The sequence below is a fragment of the Oncorhynchus clarkii genome, chromosome 31 (genome assembly GCF_045791955.1).
Source record: "Oncorhynchus clarkii lewisi isolate Uvic-CL-2024 chromosome 31, UVic_Ocla_1.0, whole genome shotgun sequence".
Lineage (NCBI taxonomy): Eukaryota > Metazoa > Chordata > Actinopteri > Salmoniformes > Salmonidae > Oncorhynchus > Oncorhynchus clarkii.
In genome coordinates, this window is record NC_092177.1 from 20,379,471 (window position 1) to 20,396,933 (window position 17,463).

The 17,463-nt window shown below is 41.2% G+C and overlaps 1 protein-coding gene across 1 annotated transcript in view; it reads left to right on the forward strand.

Moving 5' to 3' along the window:
* LOC139390625 (AF4/FMR2 family member 2-like) overlaps positions 1–17,463 on the forward strand; it is a 274,611-nt gene that overhangs the window by 131,970 nt on the left and 125,178 nt on the right. Inside the window, exon 5 of the mRNA XM_071137875.1 lies at positions 5,090–5,134. Within this exon, the coding sequence (XP_070993976.1) occupies positions 5,090–5,134 (45 nt within the window). The remainder of the gene's footprint in view (positions 1–5,089; positions 5,135–17,463) is intronic.

Here is a 17,463-nt window from a genome sequence, read left to right on the forward strand (position 1 = left end):
ATCTCATAGTGCATCTATTCATCTGTTTCTATATATCAGCCCATGAATGTGTCGACTATGCTATGTGATTTTCTGTGACTATCTGTGTTGTCGTTTTTTCTGTCATCTATCATGTTTTCCCCCTTGTTTGTTCATCCGTCCATTGTCAGAAGGATAGACAGATAGAAAACCCTCTGTGAGCTGCTTCTCATCTAATGTTCAAATCTACCTATTTGTTCCTGGAGCTGCTCTTCCACTTTTTAAGCACAATTTGAGCTGTTGCAGAGAGCATCAAAGCCTTGTGCCACATACATCTTATCTGTTGTTGATGTGCAGACGCTTTTCTCAACAGCTATTTCAGAGAAAACTGATTTCTGCCCCAGTAATTGCCTCTGCAATATTCCCCGGATCCGCACATCATTCAAAGGAATACGTCTTCTTTTCCCCTGAAAGCGTTCTGCAGTCTTGCAGAACGAGGTGAATGACATTTTTTCCTCCATTTTGTTCTTCTTTTTTTCCATTCTCCTGTGTCGTGACAAAAAAAAGAACTTGGAGAGAGATTAGGGACACTTCTAGTGATATCTGCGTCTGCCAATTAAAATGCATTGCTCTTTCCCTGTGAGAAAAACACCAAGCATTTTACATCAGCTATGAAACTAGCAGACAGATTAGTTTATCAAATAATATTACTTAAATCGTTTATTTTTATTTTTTTTAAAACAACTATACATGTATAGTCCCTTCATATTTATACTGGACTCCAAGTACATCATCATCAAATCAACCAACCAACCCTCTAATCTTAATTACACCTTCAGATGTCTGCAGACTAACCCATAAATCCCAGTCCATTGCAATACTATTTTGTATTTCGATGGAACCTCTATTTGTACCATTTCTACTGGGATTGCCCTAAGAATAAATACTTAAGAGTATAATTACATTTCCCATTGATTGATTGTGTTTTTTCAGACCTCCTAACAGTACTGTTTATAGGTCCATCTTAACACAGCCATTATGACTCAACAACCACTCCTGAGAGGTTTAATGTTTCATCGTTTTAACCCTCCAAACTCATGTTCATGATATGAATAGGACCTTTTTAACTTTCTCTGGTTTGCCATACCACATCAAATTGAATCTTTTTTTCTCACATGAATAGAAGCATGTTAAATTCATCAAAAGACACAATGAACTGTGATTACAACTTGTCAGTGGTCACCAGTTGTAACACTGAGCTGCTCAATATTCACTATTGGATCCTCTGTGTTTTTCGATCCCTCATGATTTCAGAATTCTGCATACACTTTACAGTCACATACTCTGTCCACACAAATGGTTTTTAACATGGAATTTTAGAGAATTAGATCTGAAAGCATTTCTCATTTGTATTTTACATTGGCCATGGGACCATGCTATTCTGGAACACTGGCATCTTGCAAAGCTTTTATTCCCATGGGAAATTTGCCTATATCAGAGAAATCATTTGTAAGCCCAATGCCCATTCAATCTGACTGGAATGGCAGGTACATAGAGAACCCTGCCTGAGTGAGGAAATAAGATCTCAGCTGGATAGTTCTGTTCCAGTCGTTTTCTAAAATAACTTGGGGGAATATAAGAAATGAAGGTGACTCCTTGCTTTAATGCGGCTGTAAACACACTTCTCAACCCATTGGAAATGCCTTTGTCAAATGCTATCTGAAATTCCACAATTTATGTCAGCCAGCCGGCTGCACTGTGACTGCTGCTCTTTGTTTTATCTCAGCCGACTCCCATTAGCTCCAATATCAAAACCATGACATAAACACTGCATTAAGAACCCAGATATCTGTCACATCTGACTTGATCCCGACAAGCCCAAGCCTCTCAGAGCGGGTGTAAACAGTTTGTCACTGAACTGGGATGCCTCTTTATATCGTTGACATTTGGTGTTCATTCCAGAGGCAGAAGAAGAAAGCAGATGTAGAGAACCTGCGAGAGTCATGCCTGGATTCTAAATGGGGTTCACCACAGGTGACAGGGATATGAACCCCGGTGTGGCTGTAATAAGCTGTGCCTCTGTATCTTCTATTAGACAGAGGACAATGGTAGAGAACGTTCTGATTAGAGCTCATCTGTTGGTTACTATGGGAACAGGATATTATGTACTGGTGGTTTAGCTAACAGGAAGTTTATGTCTGTATGTGAGGCTTGTTTACAAAGCTCCTACAGACTCCATCTCCTCTTGTGGGATCTGGGATGAATTAGGATGCCTTCAGTCTGCCGTTGACTGGCACTGTGCAGCGTGGCTCAGTCATAAACACACAGACACGAACAGTCAAGCACTAATATCACCTGAGAGGAATACCAGTGAAATATAGATGGTATTATTAGTTTTACTAATTAGCTATTTGATGTAATAGTTAAACAATGCATTCTGCCATTATGTGTGTTATAATTGCTTTCTGTCATGGTTTTTTGATACTCAGAATGAAATAGAACTTGTACTTTGCAGAGATGCATATTCATAAAACCACAATATATAATTTCCAACTATAGATTCTTACTGTGGATGTTTTCTTGCATGTAGTTTAGCAGCTTTTCAACACAGATCACACCATTGTGTAAAATAGAGGCAGAGAGGGGTAGCGGCAGTAGGAGGGCTGTGGAAAAACATGACAGATCAACAAATGGCATGGGGAGTGTCTGGGGGATGATGCTGTGTGTAGCTACCCAGCTCCATGCAGCCTGAGGTGGATAAAGCCCAGCTCTGCTCTCTCCATCACTCTTCTCCCCACTCCTCACTGCTACCCACTACCCCGGACCCTCTCCTCAGACCCACTGACCTTTCCAGTGTCAGCATGCCCCCAGTCATACCCGGGTTGAGCTGATGTCACTAGTAGAGCAGAGCAGACTGTGGGAGCCAGCCAGTCAGCCAGGGTCCCATGTGGCCTGTAGGTGGTATGGTATAATGAGCCAGCCCAGAGATCGACTATAGGACATACTGTAGCCTACACACACACACAGACACACAGCCCGTTCCAGGTCTAGGATTTATCTGATCCAGTCCTGGCCCGTTCCAGTTCTAGGATTTATCTGACCCAGTCTTGGCACGTTCCAGGTCTAGGATTTATCTGACTCTGTCTTGGCCAGTGCTTGTCCACTCCAAGTCTGCTGTGTGTCTGGGCTGAGGGGGTGAGAGAGGGATAGCTGTTGGCTGGCTGGCACGGCCTGATTACCAATGCTCCATTTGTGAGCATTGAAGAGCGATGTCATCCCCTATCAGTCATCTCTTAGACTTGAATAGCTAGGTCTATCTGTCCCCTATCAGTCATCTCTTAGACTAGAATAGCTAGGCCTATCTGTCCCTTAGCAGTCATCTCTCAGACTACAATAGATAGGCCTATCTGTCCCCTAGCAGTCATCTCTCAGACAGAATAGCTAGGCCTATCTGTCCCTTAGCAGTCATCTCTCAGACTAGAATAGCTAGGCCTATCTGTCCCCTAGCAGTCATCTCTCAGACTAGAATAGCTAGGCCTATCTGTCCCCTATCAGTCATCTCTCAGACTAGAATAGCTAGGCCTATCTGTCCCCTAGCAGTCATCTCTCAGACTAGAATAGCTAGGCCTATCTGTCCCCTAGCAGTCATCTCTCAGACAGAATAGCTAGGCCTATCTGTCCCCTATCAGTCATCTCTCAGACTAGAATAGCTAGGCCTATCTGTCCCCTAGCAGTAATCTCTCAGACAGAATAGCTAGGCCTATCTGTCCCCTATCAGTCATCTCTTAGACTAGAATAGCTAGGCCTATCTGTCCCCTAGCAGTCATCTCTCAGACTAGAATAGCTAGGCCTATCTGTCCCCTAGCAGTCATCTCTCAGACAGAATAGCTAGGCCTATCTGTCCCTTAGCAGTCATCTCTCAGACTAGAATAGCTAGGCCTATATGTTCCCTAGCAGTCATATCTCAGACTAGAATAGCTAGGCCTATCTGTCCCTTAGCAGTCATCTCTCAGACTAGAATGTCTAGGCCTATTTGTCCCCTAGCAGTCATCTCTCAGACTAGAATAGCTAGGCCTATCTGTCCCCTAGCAGTCATCTCTCAGACAGAATAGCTAGGCCTATCTGTCCCTTAGCAGTCATCTCTCAGACTAGAATAGCTAGGCCTATATGTTCCCTAGCAGTCATATCTCAGACTAGAATAGCTAGGCCTATCTGTCCCTTAGCAGTCATCTCTCAGACTAGAATGTCTAGGCCTATTTGTCCCCTAGCAGTCATCTCTCAGACAGACGAGATAGGCCTATCTGTCCCCTAGCAGTCATCTCTCAGACAGACTAGATAGGCCTATCTGTCCCCTAGCAGTCATCTCTCAGACAGACGAGATAGGCCTATCTGTCCCCTAGCAGTCATCTCTCAGACTAGAATAGCTAGGCCTATCTGTCCCCTAGCAGTCATCTCTCAGACTAGATAGGCCTATCTGTCCCCTAGCAGTCATCTCTCAGACTAGAATAGCTAGGCCTATCTGTTCCCTAGCAGTCATCTCTCAGACAGACTAGATAGGCCTATCTGTCCCCTAGCAGTCATCTCTCAGACAGAATAGCTAGGCCTATCTGTCCCCTAGCAGTCATCTCTCAGACTAGAATAGCTAGGCCTATCTGTCCCCTAGCAGTCATCTCTCAGACTAGAATAGCTAGGCCTATCTGTCCCCTAGCAGTCATCTCTTAGACAGAATAGCTAGGCCTATCTGCACTTAAATAATAAATACCACTCAATATGTGTTGTCTGAATATATCACATATTCTGGGGGTTATCTTCTTTCTTTTATTCTTTACATGTTTAGTCAGTTAGCAGACGCTCTTATCCAGAGCAACTTACAGGAGAAATTAGGGTTAAGTGCCTTGCTCAAGAGCACATCAACATATGTTTCACCCTAGTCAGCTCGGGGATAAGAACCAGCGACCTTTCGAATTCTGGCCCAACACTCTTAACCGCTAGACTACCATCTATTAGTTGAGATGGTCTTTAGTTTACCATTATGTATTTTGGCTACCTTTAGGCTACTCTCTTTGAAACTATCTGGTGCCTTTTCTTCCTCTCTGTCTAACAACAGCCTTTTTCTTCTGTGTGTCTGCAGGTCGGCCTGTCCAGTGACTCCAGCTGTGTGGAGGAGATTCTACGGGTAAGTTAGATTCGCTTCCTTTCCCTGCCCTCCGTTAATTACACCTGATTATGCCTCAGATACTGTTAATTACACCTGGTTACGCCTCAGATACTGTTAATTACACCTGGTTACGCCTCAGATGCTGTTTGCACACAAAGCCACTTATCCACCCAGGCAGAGAGAAAAAAGAAAGGCTTCTGTGATCCTATTATAATGGGCCCTTGTGTTCTAATACGAATCTGATCAAATTCATCAAGGGTTGTTGCTGGCTAGCACATTTAGATCCTCTAAAATGGCTGTGTGAAAAGTGCTTAGACTTTCTTCAATGCCGAGACGCGCTCTTTTGTTTAGAAATCCATTCTGTGCATAATAGCCTGTACAGAATTTGAATGTAAAGGGCACTGGGTCCATGTGAACTGAAAAGTACATTTCCTTCTTGTATTCTTAGATGCAAACATATAGGCTGCCTTTTCTGTGAACTTTGACCTTTGTAGCAGGTGCTGATTCACTCCATGTGATCTGACCTGTAATTACACTCTTCGGATAAGTGTTCCAAAAGAGTTCTTCGGTTGTCCCCATAGGATAATCCGTTTTTGTTCCTTGTCAAACCCAGAATGGTTCTACCTGGTTCTACCTTTCAGGTTCTACATAGCACCTTCTTTTCTAAGAGTGTAGATGAAGAGTGACATACAGGTGAGTTCCCAGATTGACAGGCCACAAGGTTTAATATTTTCCCGGTATTTTATAAATGTTCCATTCCGAGAATAATTAACTTTTCTACCAGGAAGTGTCATTTTAAAGTATACATAGCACATAAATATAAGCCTAATGATAGTGCCTTTATCCTATATATATAGCCTATGACAACGTTTCCCAAACTCAGTCCTTGGACTCCAAGAACTAAGGAGCGTTTTTTAAAGAGAGAGGCCAGGTGTATTGAGCAAGAGACAGAGGCTATAAGTTAGAAGCTTATGCATAGTCCATCATTCATTAGCTAAATATAAGGCTAATACTACATTTCATGTATTTCCTGAAATAGGTAGGTTAGGACATCTACACTGAGTGTACAAAACATTAGGAACACCTGCTCTTTCCATGACATAGACTGACTGACCAGGTGAATCCAGGTGAAAGCTAAAATCCCTTATTGATGTCGCTTGTTAAATCCACTTCAATTAGTGTAGATGAAGGGAAGGAGGTTAAATAAGGATTTGTAAGCCTTGAGATAGTTGAGACATGGATTCTGTATGTGTGTCATTCAGAGGGGGAATGAGGGCAAAAGGGAGTGCAACTCAAGTGCAACTCAATATTAGGAAGGTATATACAGTGCATGTTTTCCACATCAATCTACCCACAATACCCCATAATGACAAAGACAACAGGTTTTTAACCCTTTGGCTCATTAAAAAAATATATAAAACTGAAATATCAAATAATGTATTCAGACCCTTTAATCAGTACTTTGCTGAAGCACCTTTGGCAGTTATTACAGCCTTGAGCCTTCTTCCATACAACCTTGGCACATAGTTTCTCTCATTCTTCTCCCATATCTCCCAGAGATATTTGATCAGGTTCAAGTCCGGGATCTGGCTGGGCCACTCAAGGACATTAAGAGACTTGTCCAGAAGCCACTCCTGCGTTGTCTTGGCTGTGTGCTTCAAGCGGTCTGAATCCTTTCCGAAGGTCTAATACAGGGGAAATTACAACACAAGATATATAAAATGGCTGAGTATATTCACAGTCCCCTTTGTGCATTAAGGTGTTATTTTATATTGTTTGTATTGCCAGTTTGAGTTACCTGGGGTGGCAGAGAGTTCCATGCAGTCATGGATCAATTAAATACTCTGCATTTCCCAGCCTCTGTTCTGGACCTGGGGACTTTGAAGAGACCTCTGGTTGCATGTCTTGTACAGATCAGTGTCCAAACTATGTGCCAACTGCTTGAACAGGCAGTTTGGCACCTTCACCACCTCAATTATTGTAATTTTTAAGACCAAATTATTTTTTACAATGACGGCCTAGGAACAGTGGGTTAACTGCCTTGTTCAGTGGCGGAACGACAGATTTTTACCTTGTCAGCTCGGGGATTCAATCCACTAACCTTTCGGTTACTGGCCCAACGCTCTAACCACTAGGCTGCCTGCCGCCCCCATCAATACCTTGCACAAAGACTAATAGTGAAGCAGTTTCAGCACCACAATGGACGTAACTCGGATCTTTCTTAATGTGAGGCCTACACAGCAAAGCCGTTGGTTAGGCATCACATAAAAATGTTTTTGATCAGCTAGGGCAGAGCAGGCTAGGGCTTGTGGTTGGAATATCCATTACAGTGTGTAATGCAGCCTAGTTGAAATTACACCATCCCAGCAGCTATTTTAGAAATATAATGTTGCCCTCTGTGCTTCTCCGAGCGTGCACTTCGTAGCCAATAGCCTATGTATCATTTGATTGAGACCACACTAAATAGCCTTCTCCGAGCATGCACTTCGTAGCCAATAGCCTATGTATCATTTGATTGAGACCACACTAAATAGCCTTCTCCGACTCGTAGCCAATAGCCTATGTATCATTTGATTGAGACCACACTAAATAGCACCTATGTATCATTTGATTGAGCCACACTAGCCTATGTATAAATAGCCTTCTCCGATTTGAGACCACACTAAATAGCCTGAGATTGAGACCACACTAAATAGCCTTCTCCGAGCATGCACTTCGTAGCCAATAGCCTATGTATCATTTGATTGAGACCACACTAAATAGCCTTCTCCGAGCATGCACTTCGTAGCCAATAGCCTATGTATCATTTGATTGAGACCACACTAAATAGCCTTCTCCGAGCATGCACTTCGTAGCCTATAGCCTATGTATCATTTGATTGAGACCACACTAAATAGCCTTCTCCGAGCATGCACTTCGTAGCCTATAGCCTATGTATCATTTGATTGAGAACACACTAAATAGCCTTTAGGCACACTTTTTATTGCACGCCCAGCAGAGAATCAGAGATGAGGGACAGTATCGGGCACACATCAATATATAGCGTAATAAGCAAATCCTTCTAAAACACTGAGCAATATAGACATTTCATTAATTACAGATTGCATGACCCTCCCCTGGACGAGATTAAAAAAAAATATATATAAATATACTAAACCCTCCACTTGACTGATATTGAAATGACATGACCCTCCCCCATTTTCCTCCAGGTATCCATTACGCACATTTAGATCCATCTATAAATTAGACCATTTCATCCACTTTTAAAAACACAACATCGCTATCAAAAATTATGATTGAAGATATGGACTACCCTGCTAGCATACAGTCAGTGCTCTGCCTGTCCTTTCCAACCTCCTTGCTCTGCTTGCTCAGCCTGTCCGGTTCTTGGGAGTTTTTCGCTTTAAATCACTTCACCTGACGGCCATATTGCCGGTTGCCCGGCAACTGTTATTTTACATCATCACCCTCCCAGAGGGTTCTATATTTGACAGGTTCACATAACTCAGCCTCTCGGTCGCTCGAGTGGGGGAAGTTCATAGTCCTCTTCTGGTTTTCCGTGACGTTTCTACAGTACTACCGTTGCCAGAGGCGATGGAGAGGCTGCACTGGTTTATGACTGGAAGTCAGTCGCCATAGTGATGCTTCATTGGCAGGTACCAAACACACCCCAGCCTCCTCAGCCATACAAGCGTATCAGTGAGTATCCCAAACTCCCTGTTATAACCCTGCACTAAAGCCCTCCCAGTATCTCTATTCCCTGTGACTTAGGGTTGAACCGGGTTACTAAGACTTAACGGGATTTCCCACCCAAACCCACTCCTCTTTCCCGGGATAAATAAGAGAAAGTGGTAAATTATAAAACAAAATATTTTTATGAACTGCATGGCGTGAAATGGAACTGTTAAATTATTTGCAATGTCTAAATCTGGCTTCTCTAAGGCCTTCTCTCTGCTCTCTGTATGATCAATCATCAACGCTCAGGTTGGGGACAGACATCCAATCTCAGTATGGAGTGCAGTTCACAATGCATGTAGACCTATCATCTCATCACGGTAACTTTTTTCTTTCTGACAGGTAGGCCTAAATTTGCTGCAGCATATGCTACAGTATTATAAGGACTGAATGTGCTTCTAATTTACACATCTCCATCTGGAGATCATTTTCTAATTGTAAAGATTTTTTTTAAAATTGCAGCTGCAGAGTTTTAAAAGTCTATCACTCGAATATCACTGCTTTAAATCAGGGGTGTCAAACTCATTCCATGGAGAGCCTGGTCTCTGCAGGTTTTTGTTTTTTAAGACCTTGACAACCAGGTGTGGGGAGTTCCTTACTAATTACTGACCTTATTTCATCAATCAAGTACAAGGGTGGAGCAAAAACCTGCAGACACTCAGCCCTGAGTTTAGCACATTTCCTTTGTGAGCACTCTCTTGCAGTCTTTCTCTCTCTTCATCAATTCCATTCAAACTGCATCCAAGATAGATAATCCTCTTCAAGATTGATATACAGTGCATTCAGAAAGTATTCAGACCCCTTCCCCTTTTCCACATTTTGTTACGTTACAGCCTTATTCTAAAATAGACTAAATACACATTTTTACTCATCAATCTACACACAACGACATAGTGAAAACAGGTTTTTAGAAAGGTTTTAAAATGTATTATTTACATAAGTAATCAGACCCTTTGCTGTGAGACTTGAAATTGAGCTCAGGTGCATCCTGTTTTCATTGATCATCCTTGAGATGTTTCTACAACATGATTGGAGTCCACATGTGGTAAATACAATTTATTGGACATGATTTGGAAAGGCACACACCTGTCTCTATAAGGTCCCACAGAGCTGAAACCAAGCCATTAGGTTGAAGGAATTGTCTGTAGAGCTCTGAGACAGGATTGTGTCGTGGCACAGGTCTGGGGGAGGGTACCAAAAAATGTATGCAGCATTGAAGGTCCCAAAGAACACAGTAGCCTCCATCATTCTTAAATGAAAGAGGTTTAGAACCACCAAGACTTTTCGTAGAGCTGGCCGCCCAGCCAAACTGAGCAATCGGGGGAGAAAGGCCTTGGTCAGAGAGGTGACCATGAACCCAAACAGAACTCCAGGAATCATCTGTGGAGATGTGCGAACCTTCCAGAAGGACAACAATCTGTGCAGCACTCCACCAATCTGGCCTTTATGGTAGAGTGGCCAGAGAGAAGCCCCTCCTCAGCAAAATTCACCTACCTGACAGCCTGTTTAGAGTTTACCTAAAGGACTCTCACACCATGAGAAACAAGAATCTCTGGTCTGAAGAAACCGAGATTGAACTCTTTGGCCTGAATGCCAAGCGTCACGCCTGGAGGAAACCTGACACAATCACTAAGGTGAAGCATGGTGGTGGCAGCATCATGCTGTGGGGATGTTTTTCAGCGACAGGGATGGGAGAGTAGTCAGGATCGAGGCAAAGATTAATGGAGCAAAGTACAGAGAGATCCTTGACAAAAACCCGCTCCAGAGCACTCAGGACCTCAGACTGGTGTGAAGGTTCACCTTCCAACAGGACGACTCAAAGCACACAGCCAAGACAACACAAGAGTGACTTCGGGACAAGTCTCTGAATGTCTTTGAGTGGCCCAGCCAGAGCCCAGACGTGAACCCGATCAAACATCTCTGGACAGACTAGCTGTGAAATAGCTGAAAAAAGCTGTGCAGCAACGCTCTCCATCCAACCTGACAGAGCTTGAGAGGATCTGCAGAGAAGGTGCTTCATCAAAGTACTGAGTATAGGGTCTGAATACATACAGTTGAAGTCGGAAGTTTACATGCACTTAAATGTTTCCAACAATTGTTTACAGACAGATTATTTCACTTATAATTCACTGTATCACAATTCCAGTGGGTCAGAAGTTTACATACACTAAGTTGACTGTGCCTTTAAATAGCTTGAACAATTCCAGAAAATGATGTCATGGCTTTAGAAGCTTCTGATAGGCTAATTGACATAATTTAAGTCAATTGGAGGTGTATGTGTGGATGTATTTCAAAGCCTACCTTCAAACTCAGTGCCTCTTTGCTTGACATCATGGGAAAATCAAAAGAAATCAGCTAAGACCTCAGAAACATCTTGTAGACCTCCACAAGTCTGGTTCATCCTTGAGAGACAATTTCAAATGCCTGAAGGTACCACATTCATCTGTACAAACAATAGTACGCAAGTATAAACACCATGGGACCACGCAACCATCATACCGCTCAGGAAGGAGACGCATTCTGTCTCCTAGAGATGAACGTACTTTGGTGCAAAAAGTGCAAATCAATCCCTGAACAGCAGCAAAGGACCTTGTGAAGATGCTGGAGGAAACATGTACAAAAGTATCTATATCCACAGTTAAACGAGTCCTATATTGGCATAACCTGAAAGGCCGCTCAGCAAGGAAGAAGCCACTGCTCCAAAACCACCATAAAAAAGCCTGACTGTGTTTTGCAACTGCACATGGGGACAAAGATCATACTTTTTGGAGAAATGTCCTCTGGTCTGAACTGTTTGGCCATGATGACCATCATTATGTTTGGAGGAAAAAGGGGGAGGCTTGCAAGCCAAAGAACACCATCCCAACCGTGAAGCATGGGGGTGGCAGCATCATGTTGTGGGGGTGCCTTGCTGTAGGAGTGACTGGGGCACTTCACAAAATAGATGGCATCATGAGGGTGGAAAATTATGTGGACATATTGAAGCAACATCTCAAGACATCAGTCATGAAGTTAAAGCTTGGTCCCAAATGAGTCTTCCAAATGGACAATGACCCCAAACATGCTTCCAAAGTTGTGGCAAAATGGCTTAAGGACAACAAAGTCAAGGTATTCAGAGTGGCCATCACAAAGCCCTGACCTCAATCACATAGAAAATGTGTGGGCAGAACTGAAAAAGCATGTGCGAGCAAGGAGGCCTAAAAAACTGACTCAGTTACACCAGCTCTGTCACTAGAAATGGGCCAAAATTCACCCAACTTATTGTGGGAAGCTTGTGGAAGGCTACCCGAAACGTTAGACCCAAGTTAAACAATTTAAAGGCAATGCTACCAAATTCTATTTGAGTGTATGTAAACTTCTGACCCACTGGGAATGTGGCTGAAATAAATCATTCTCTCTACTATTATTCTTTCACATTCTTAAAATAAAGTGGTGATCCTAACTGACCAAAGACAAGGTATGTTTACTCTGAATAAATGTCAGAAATGGTGAAAAACTGAGTTTAAATGTATTTGGCTAATGTGTATATAAACTTCCGACTGTTTGTATGTATGTAACTACATGTAAACGTGATATTTAAAAAAATAAAATAATAATAATAATTTAGCAAAAATTGATTTGTCATTATGGGGTATTGTGTGTAGATTGATGAGGGAAAAAGCTAATTAGTCAATATTAGAATAAGATTGTAATGTAACAAAATGTGGAAAAGGTCAAGGGGCCTGAATACTTGCCGAAGGCCCTGTAGATGTTGTGTGCATGTACTGATATGTAAGCTATGTGTGACGTTTTAAATGTATGTATTTCCGTCCTTGACTAATAATGTTCTGTACTATGTATTATGTCATGTTTCATGTCGACCCCAGGAAGAGTAGCCAATGCGTTTGCAGCGGCTAATGGGGATCCTAATAAATACCAAATACCAAACTTGAAGCAGCAGCTGCGGCACAAACAATCAGAAATAGGCAGCTCATGTTGCTGACAATAGGCATAATTCATTTCAACAGTCTTCCGACTACTAACAACAACAACAGGGCTTTGTGTTGGATCTTATTTCTTCCTATTTAAAACTCATTTTCGGGAAAATTTCAAGCTGTTTAACTTTTTATGGCTGCAGGGGCAGTATTGAGTAGCTTGGATGAAAGGTGCCCAGAGTAAATGGCCTGCTCCTCAGTCTCAGTTGCGAATATATGCATAGTATTATTATTATTGGATAGAAAACACTCTGAAGTTTCTAAAACTGTTTGAATGATGTTTGTGAGTATAACAGAACTCATATGGCAGGCAAAAAGCTGAGAAGAAATCCAAACAGGAAGTGAGAAATCTGAGGTTGGTATATATTCAACCCAGGCCCTATTGATTTCACATTGGGATATGAATGAAGTTGCACTTCCTAGGGCTTCCACTAGATGTCAACCGTCTTTAGAAACTTGATGAATGAGGCTTCTACTGTGTTGTGGGACTGAATAAGAGCTGAATGAGTCAGGTTACTGGCAGAGAGCCATTTCCTGGTCATGCACATTCCACATGATATCGCCCTGTGTTTCGTTGCTCCTCTAGACACAAAGGAATTCTCCGGTTGGAACTTTATTGAAGATTTATGATAAAAACATCCTAGTGATTGATTCTATGCTTAGTTTGAAATGTTTGTTCGATCTGTAATATACTTTTGGAAGTGTTTGTCCGAAGTTTTTGTGCGAAGTAATGCACAAGCGTTTGGATATGTGTACCTAACGCACTAACAAAAGTAGCTACTTTGACATAAATAATGGACATTATCGAACAAATCAAACATTTATTGTGAAACTGCGATTCCTGGGAGTGCATTATGATGAAGATCATCAAAGGTAAGGGAGTATTTATAATGTGATTTCTGGTTTCTGTTGACTGCAACATGGCGGCTAATTTGATTATTTTTCCGTCTCAGATTATTGCATGGTTTGCTTTTTCCATAAAGTTTTTTTGACTTCTGACACAGCGGTTGCATTAAGGGGAGGTATATCTATAATTCCATGTGTATGACTTGTATATTATCATCTACATTTATGATGAGTATTTCTGTTGAATCGATGTGGCTATGCAAAATCACTCTATGTTTTTGGAACTAGTGAATGTAACGCACCAATGTAAACTCAGATTTTTTTATATAAATATGAACTTTATCAAACAAAATATACATGTATTGTGTAACATGAAGTCCTATGAGTGTCATCTGATGAAGATCATCAAAGGTAAGTGATTAATTTTATCTCTATTTGTGCTTTTTGTGACTCCTCTCTTTGGCTGGAAATTGGCTGTGTTTTTCTGTGGCTTGGTGATGACCTAACATAATCATTTGTGGTGCTTTTGCTGTAAAGCCTATTTGAAATCGGACACTGTGGTGGGATTAACAACAAGATTAACTTTAAAACGGTATAAGATATAAGAACGGTATAGGATGTTTGAGGAATTTTAATTATGATATTTCTGTTGTTTTGAATTTGGCACCCTGCACTTTCACTGGCTGTTGTCATATCACCCCGTTAACGGGATTGCAGCCCTAAGAAGTTTAATTAACAAATAAGAGGTAGGCCTACCTGTTTGACAGAATAAATTATCCTATAGGCTGATATATCCATACATACATTTTGTCAGTCAATTCCTCCACCCACCATGCACTCTTTATATAGCCTACTTCTGTGTCAGTGAAGGGATGTTAACCTCTCTAGGGTATGTGGGAAGCTAGCGTCCCATCTGGCCAACATCCAGTGAGGTTGCAGAGCGCCAAATTCAATTACAGAAATGCTCATTATATAAAAATTCAGAAAACAAAACATATTTTACATAAGTTTAAAGATTAACTTCTTGTTAAACCAACCACGGTGTCATATTTATAAAATGCTTTTCGGCGAAAGCAATACCTAGCCCAGAACATACCTAGCCCAGAACAAAGCCCAGTTGACAAATTATTACAAACATTAACCAGCCAAGCAGAAGCATTACAAAACTCAGAAATAGAGATAAAATTAATCCCTTACCTTTGATGATCTTCATATGGTGGCAATCAGAAGACATTCATTTACTCAATATATGTTCCTTTTGTTCGATGAAGTCTCTTTATATCCAAAAACCTCCGTTTTGTTAGTGCGTTTTCTTCAGTAATCCACAGGCTCAAACTTAGTTAAAACAATCAGACAAAAAAACTATGCGTCACGTTAGGGTCCACTCGTTCAGACTGGTCTTACTCCCTCGTTTATAAGAATACAAGCCTGAAACGATTTCTAAAGACTGTTGACATCTAGTGGAAGGCATAGGAACTGCAAATGGAGTCCTAAGTCAATGGATACTGTAATGGCATTGAATAGAAAACTACAAAACCAACAAAAAAACTACTTCCTGAATGGATTTTTCTCAGGTTTTCGCCTGCTAAATCAGTTCTGTTATACTCAAATACACTATTTTAACTGTTTTGTAAACTGTAGAGTGTTTTCTATCCAAATCTAATCTATATACATATCATATCTTCTGGGCCCGAGTAGCAGGCCGTGTAATTTGGGCATGCTTTTCATCCAAAATCCCGAATGCTGCCCCCTACCCTAGAGAGGTTAAGTTAAATTAAATCCAAGACTCAAATTGAGGGGATATGAGAGTGTATGCCATAGGCCTACTTTTTATTAAAGAAAATGGCCATCCATTTTCATTTCAGAGAGGTCCGACTTTCTATAAGTCCTTTAGTATTTGGTAAATCCTCAACCCTTTCTACAGTTCCTTTAGAAAGTATTCACACCCCTTTACTTTTTACACATTGTGTTCTGTTACAGGCTGAATTTAAAATGGATTCAATTGAGATTGTGTGTCATTGGCCTACACACAACACCTCATAATAAGTGTAGTTATGTTTTTAGAAATGTATACAAATTAATAAAAATGTAAAGCTGAAATGTCTTGAGTCAATCTCTGTACTCCACACATACAATTATCTGTGGATATTATAGGTTCAACCACAAAAACCAGGAAGGTTTTCCAATGCCTCGCAAAGAAGGGCACCTATTGGTAGATGGACATTGAATTCCCTTTGAGCATGATGAAGTCATACATTACACTTTGGATGGTGTATCAATACACCCAGTTACTACAAGATACAGGCGTACTTTCTAACTCAGTTGCCGGAGAGGAAGGAAACTGCTCAGGGATTTCAGCATGAGGCCAATGGTTTAAAACAGTTATAGAGTTTAATGGCTGTGATAGTAAAGAACTGAGGATGGATCAACAACATTGTAGTTACTCCACAATACTAACCTAATTGACAGAATGACCAGAAGAAAGGAGTTGTTCAGGTTAGAATAATTAAGGAAAGGGAGCTAAGCACAGGCGAAGTCCTAGACCTAAACTTGATTTTGTCTGGTTTCCACCAGACACTGTGAGATGAATTCAACTTTCAGCAAGACAATAACCTGAAACACAAGGCAAAATATGCACTGGAGTTGCTTATCAAGACATCATTGAATGTTCCTGGGTGGCCGAGTTACAGTTTTGACTTAAATTGGCTTGAAAATCTATAGCAAGATGTGAATTTGACTGTCTAGCAATGATCAACAACCAACTTGACAGAGCTTGAAGAATATTGTGCAAATATTTTATAATCCAAGTGTGCAAAGCTATAAGAGACTTACCCAGAAAGACTCACAGCTGTACTCGCTGTCAAAGGTGATTCGAACATGTATTGACTCAGGGGTGTAAATTGTTATGTAAACAAGATATTTCGGTATTTCATTTTCAATCAATTTGCCCCCCCAAAAATATATGTTTTCACTTTGTCATTATGAGGTACTGTGTGTAGATGGGTAAGAAAAAAATTGAAAATTGAATCCATTTTGAATTCAGGCTTTAACACTATAAAATGTGGAAAAAAATGAGGAATTGATACTTTCTAAAGGCACCGTACCTCTTCCAATTCAATTAGGTAGAAAAAAAGTTAATAATGACAACATTTGTTTTGTGTGACTACAGTGACAGCGATAAAACACAAAAATAGAGACACTTTCTAATTGAGCGAGGCATCTACAAGGACACCCCGCCGGCCCTGCTTCAGTTTGGTCATTATAATTGAAAGCATTGCCTTCTAAAATAAATAACACGCCTCGCACGATCGCCTTTGGCAAAGCTGAGTTTGTAGGAGAGAGAGAGGTCTTGTCTACACTTGACACTTACATGCGACTTCTGTTCTCAGAATACGAATATCGCATTGAAAAGACTGGTTGTCACGCACTGACCTTAAACAGCTTTTTATGTTTCTATTTTGGTTTGGTCAGGGTGTGATTTGGGTGGGTATTCTATGTTCTATTTTCTATGTTTTTGTTTTTCTTTGTTTTGGCCGCGTATGGTTCTAAATCAGGGACAGCTGTCTATCGTTGTCTCTGATTGGGAATCATACTTAGGCATCCTTTTTCCCTTTTGTGTTTGTGGGAAGTTATCTTTGTTAGTGGCACTTAGCCCTGTTAAGCGTCACGGTCGTTTCTTTGTTTCTTGTTTTGTCGGCGACATTATAATAAAAGTCAAATGCACGCACCACGCTGCACCTTGGTCTCCTTCTGACGACGGCCGTGACAGAACTTCCCACCAACAAGGGACCA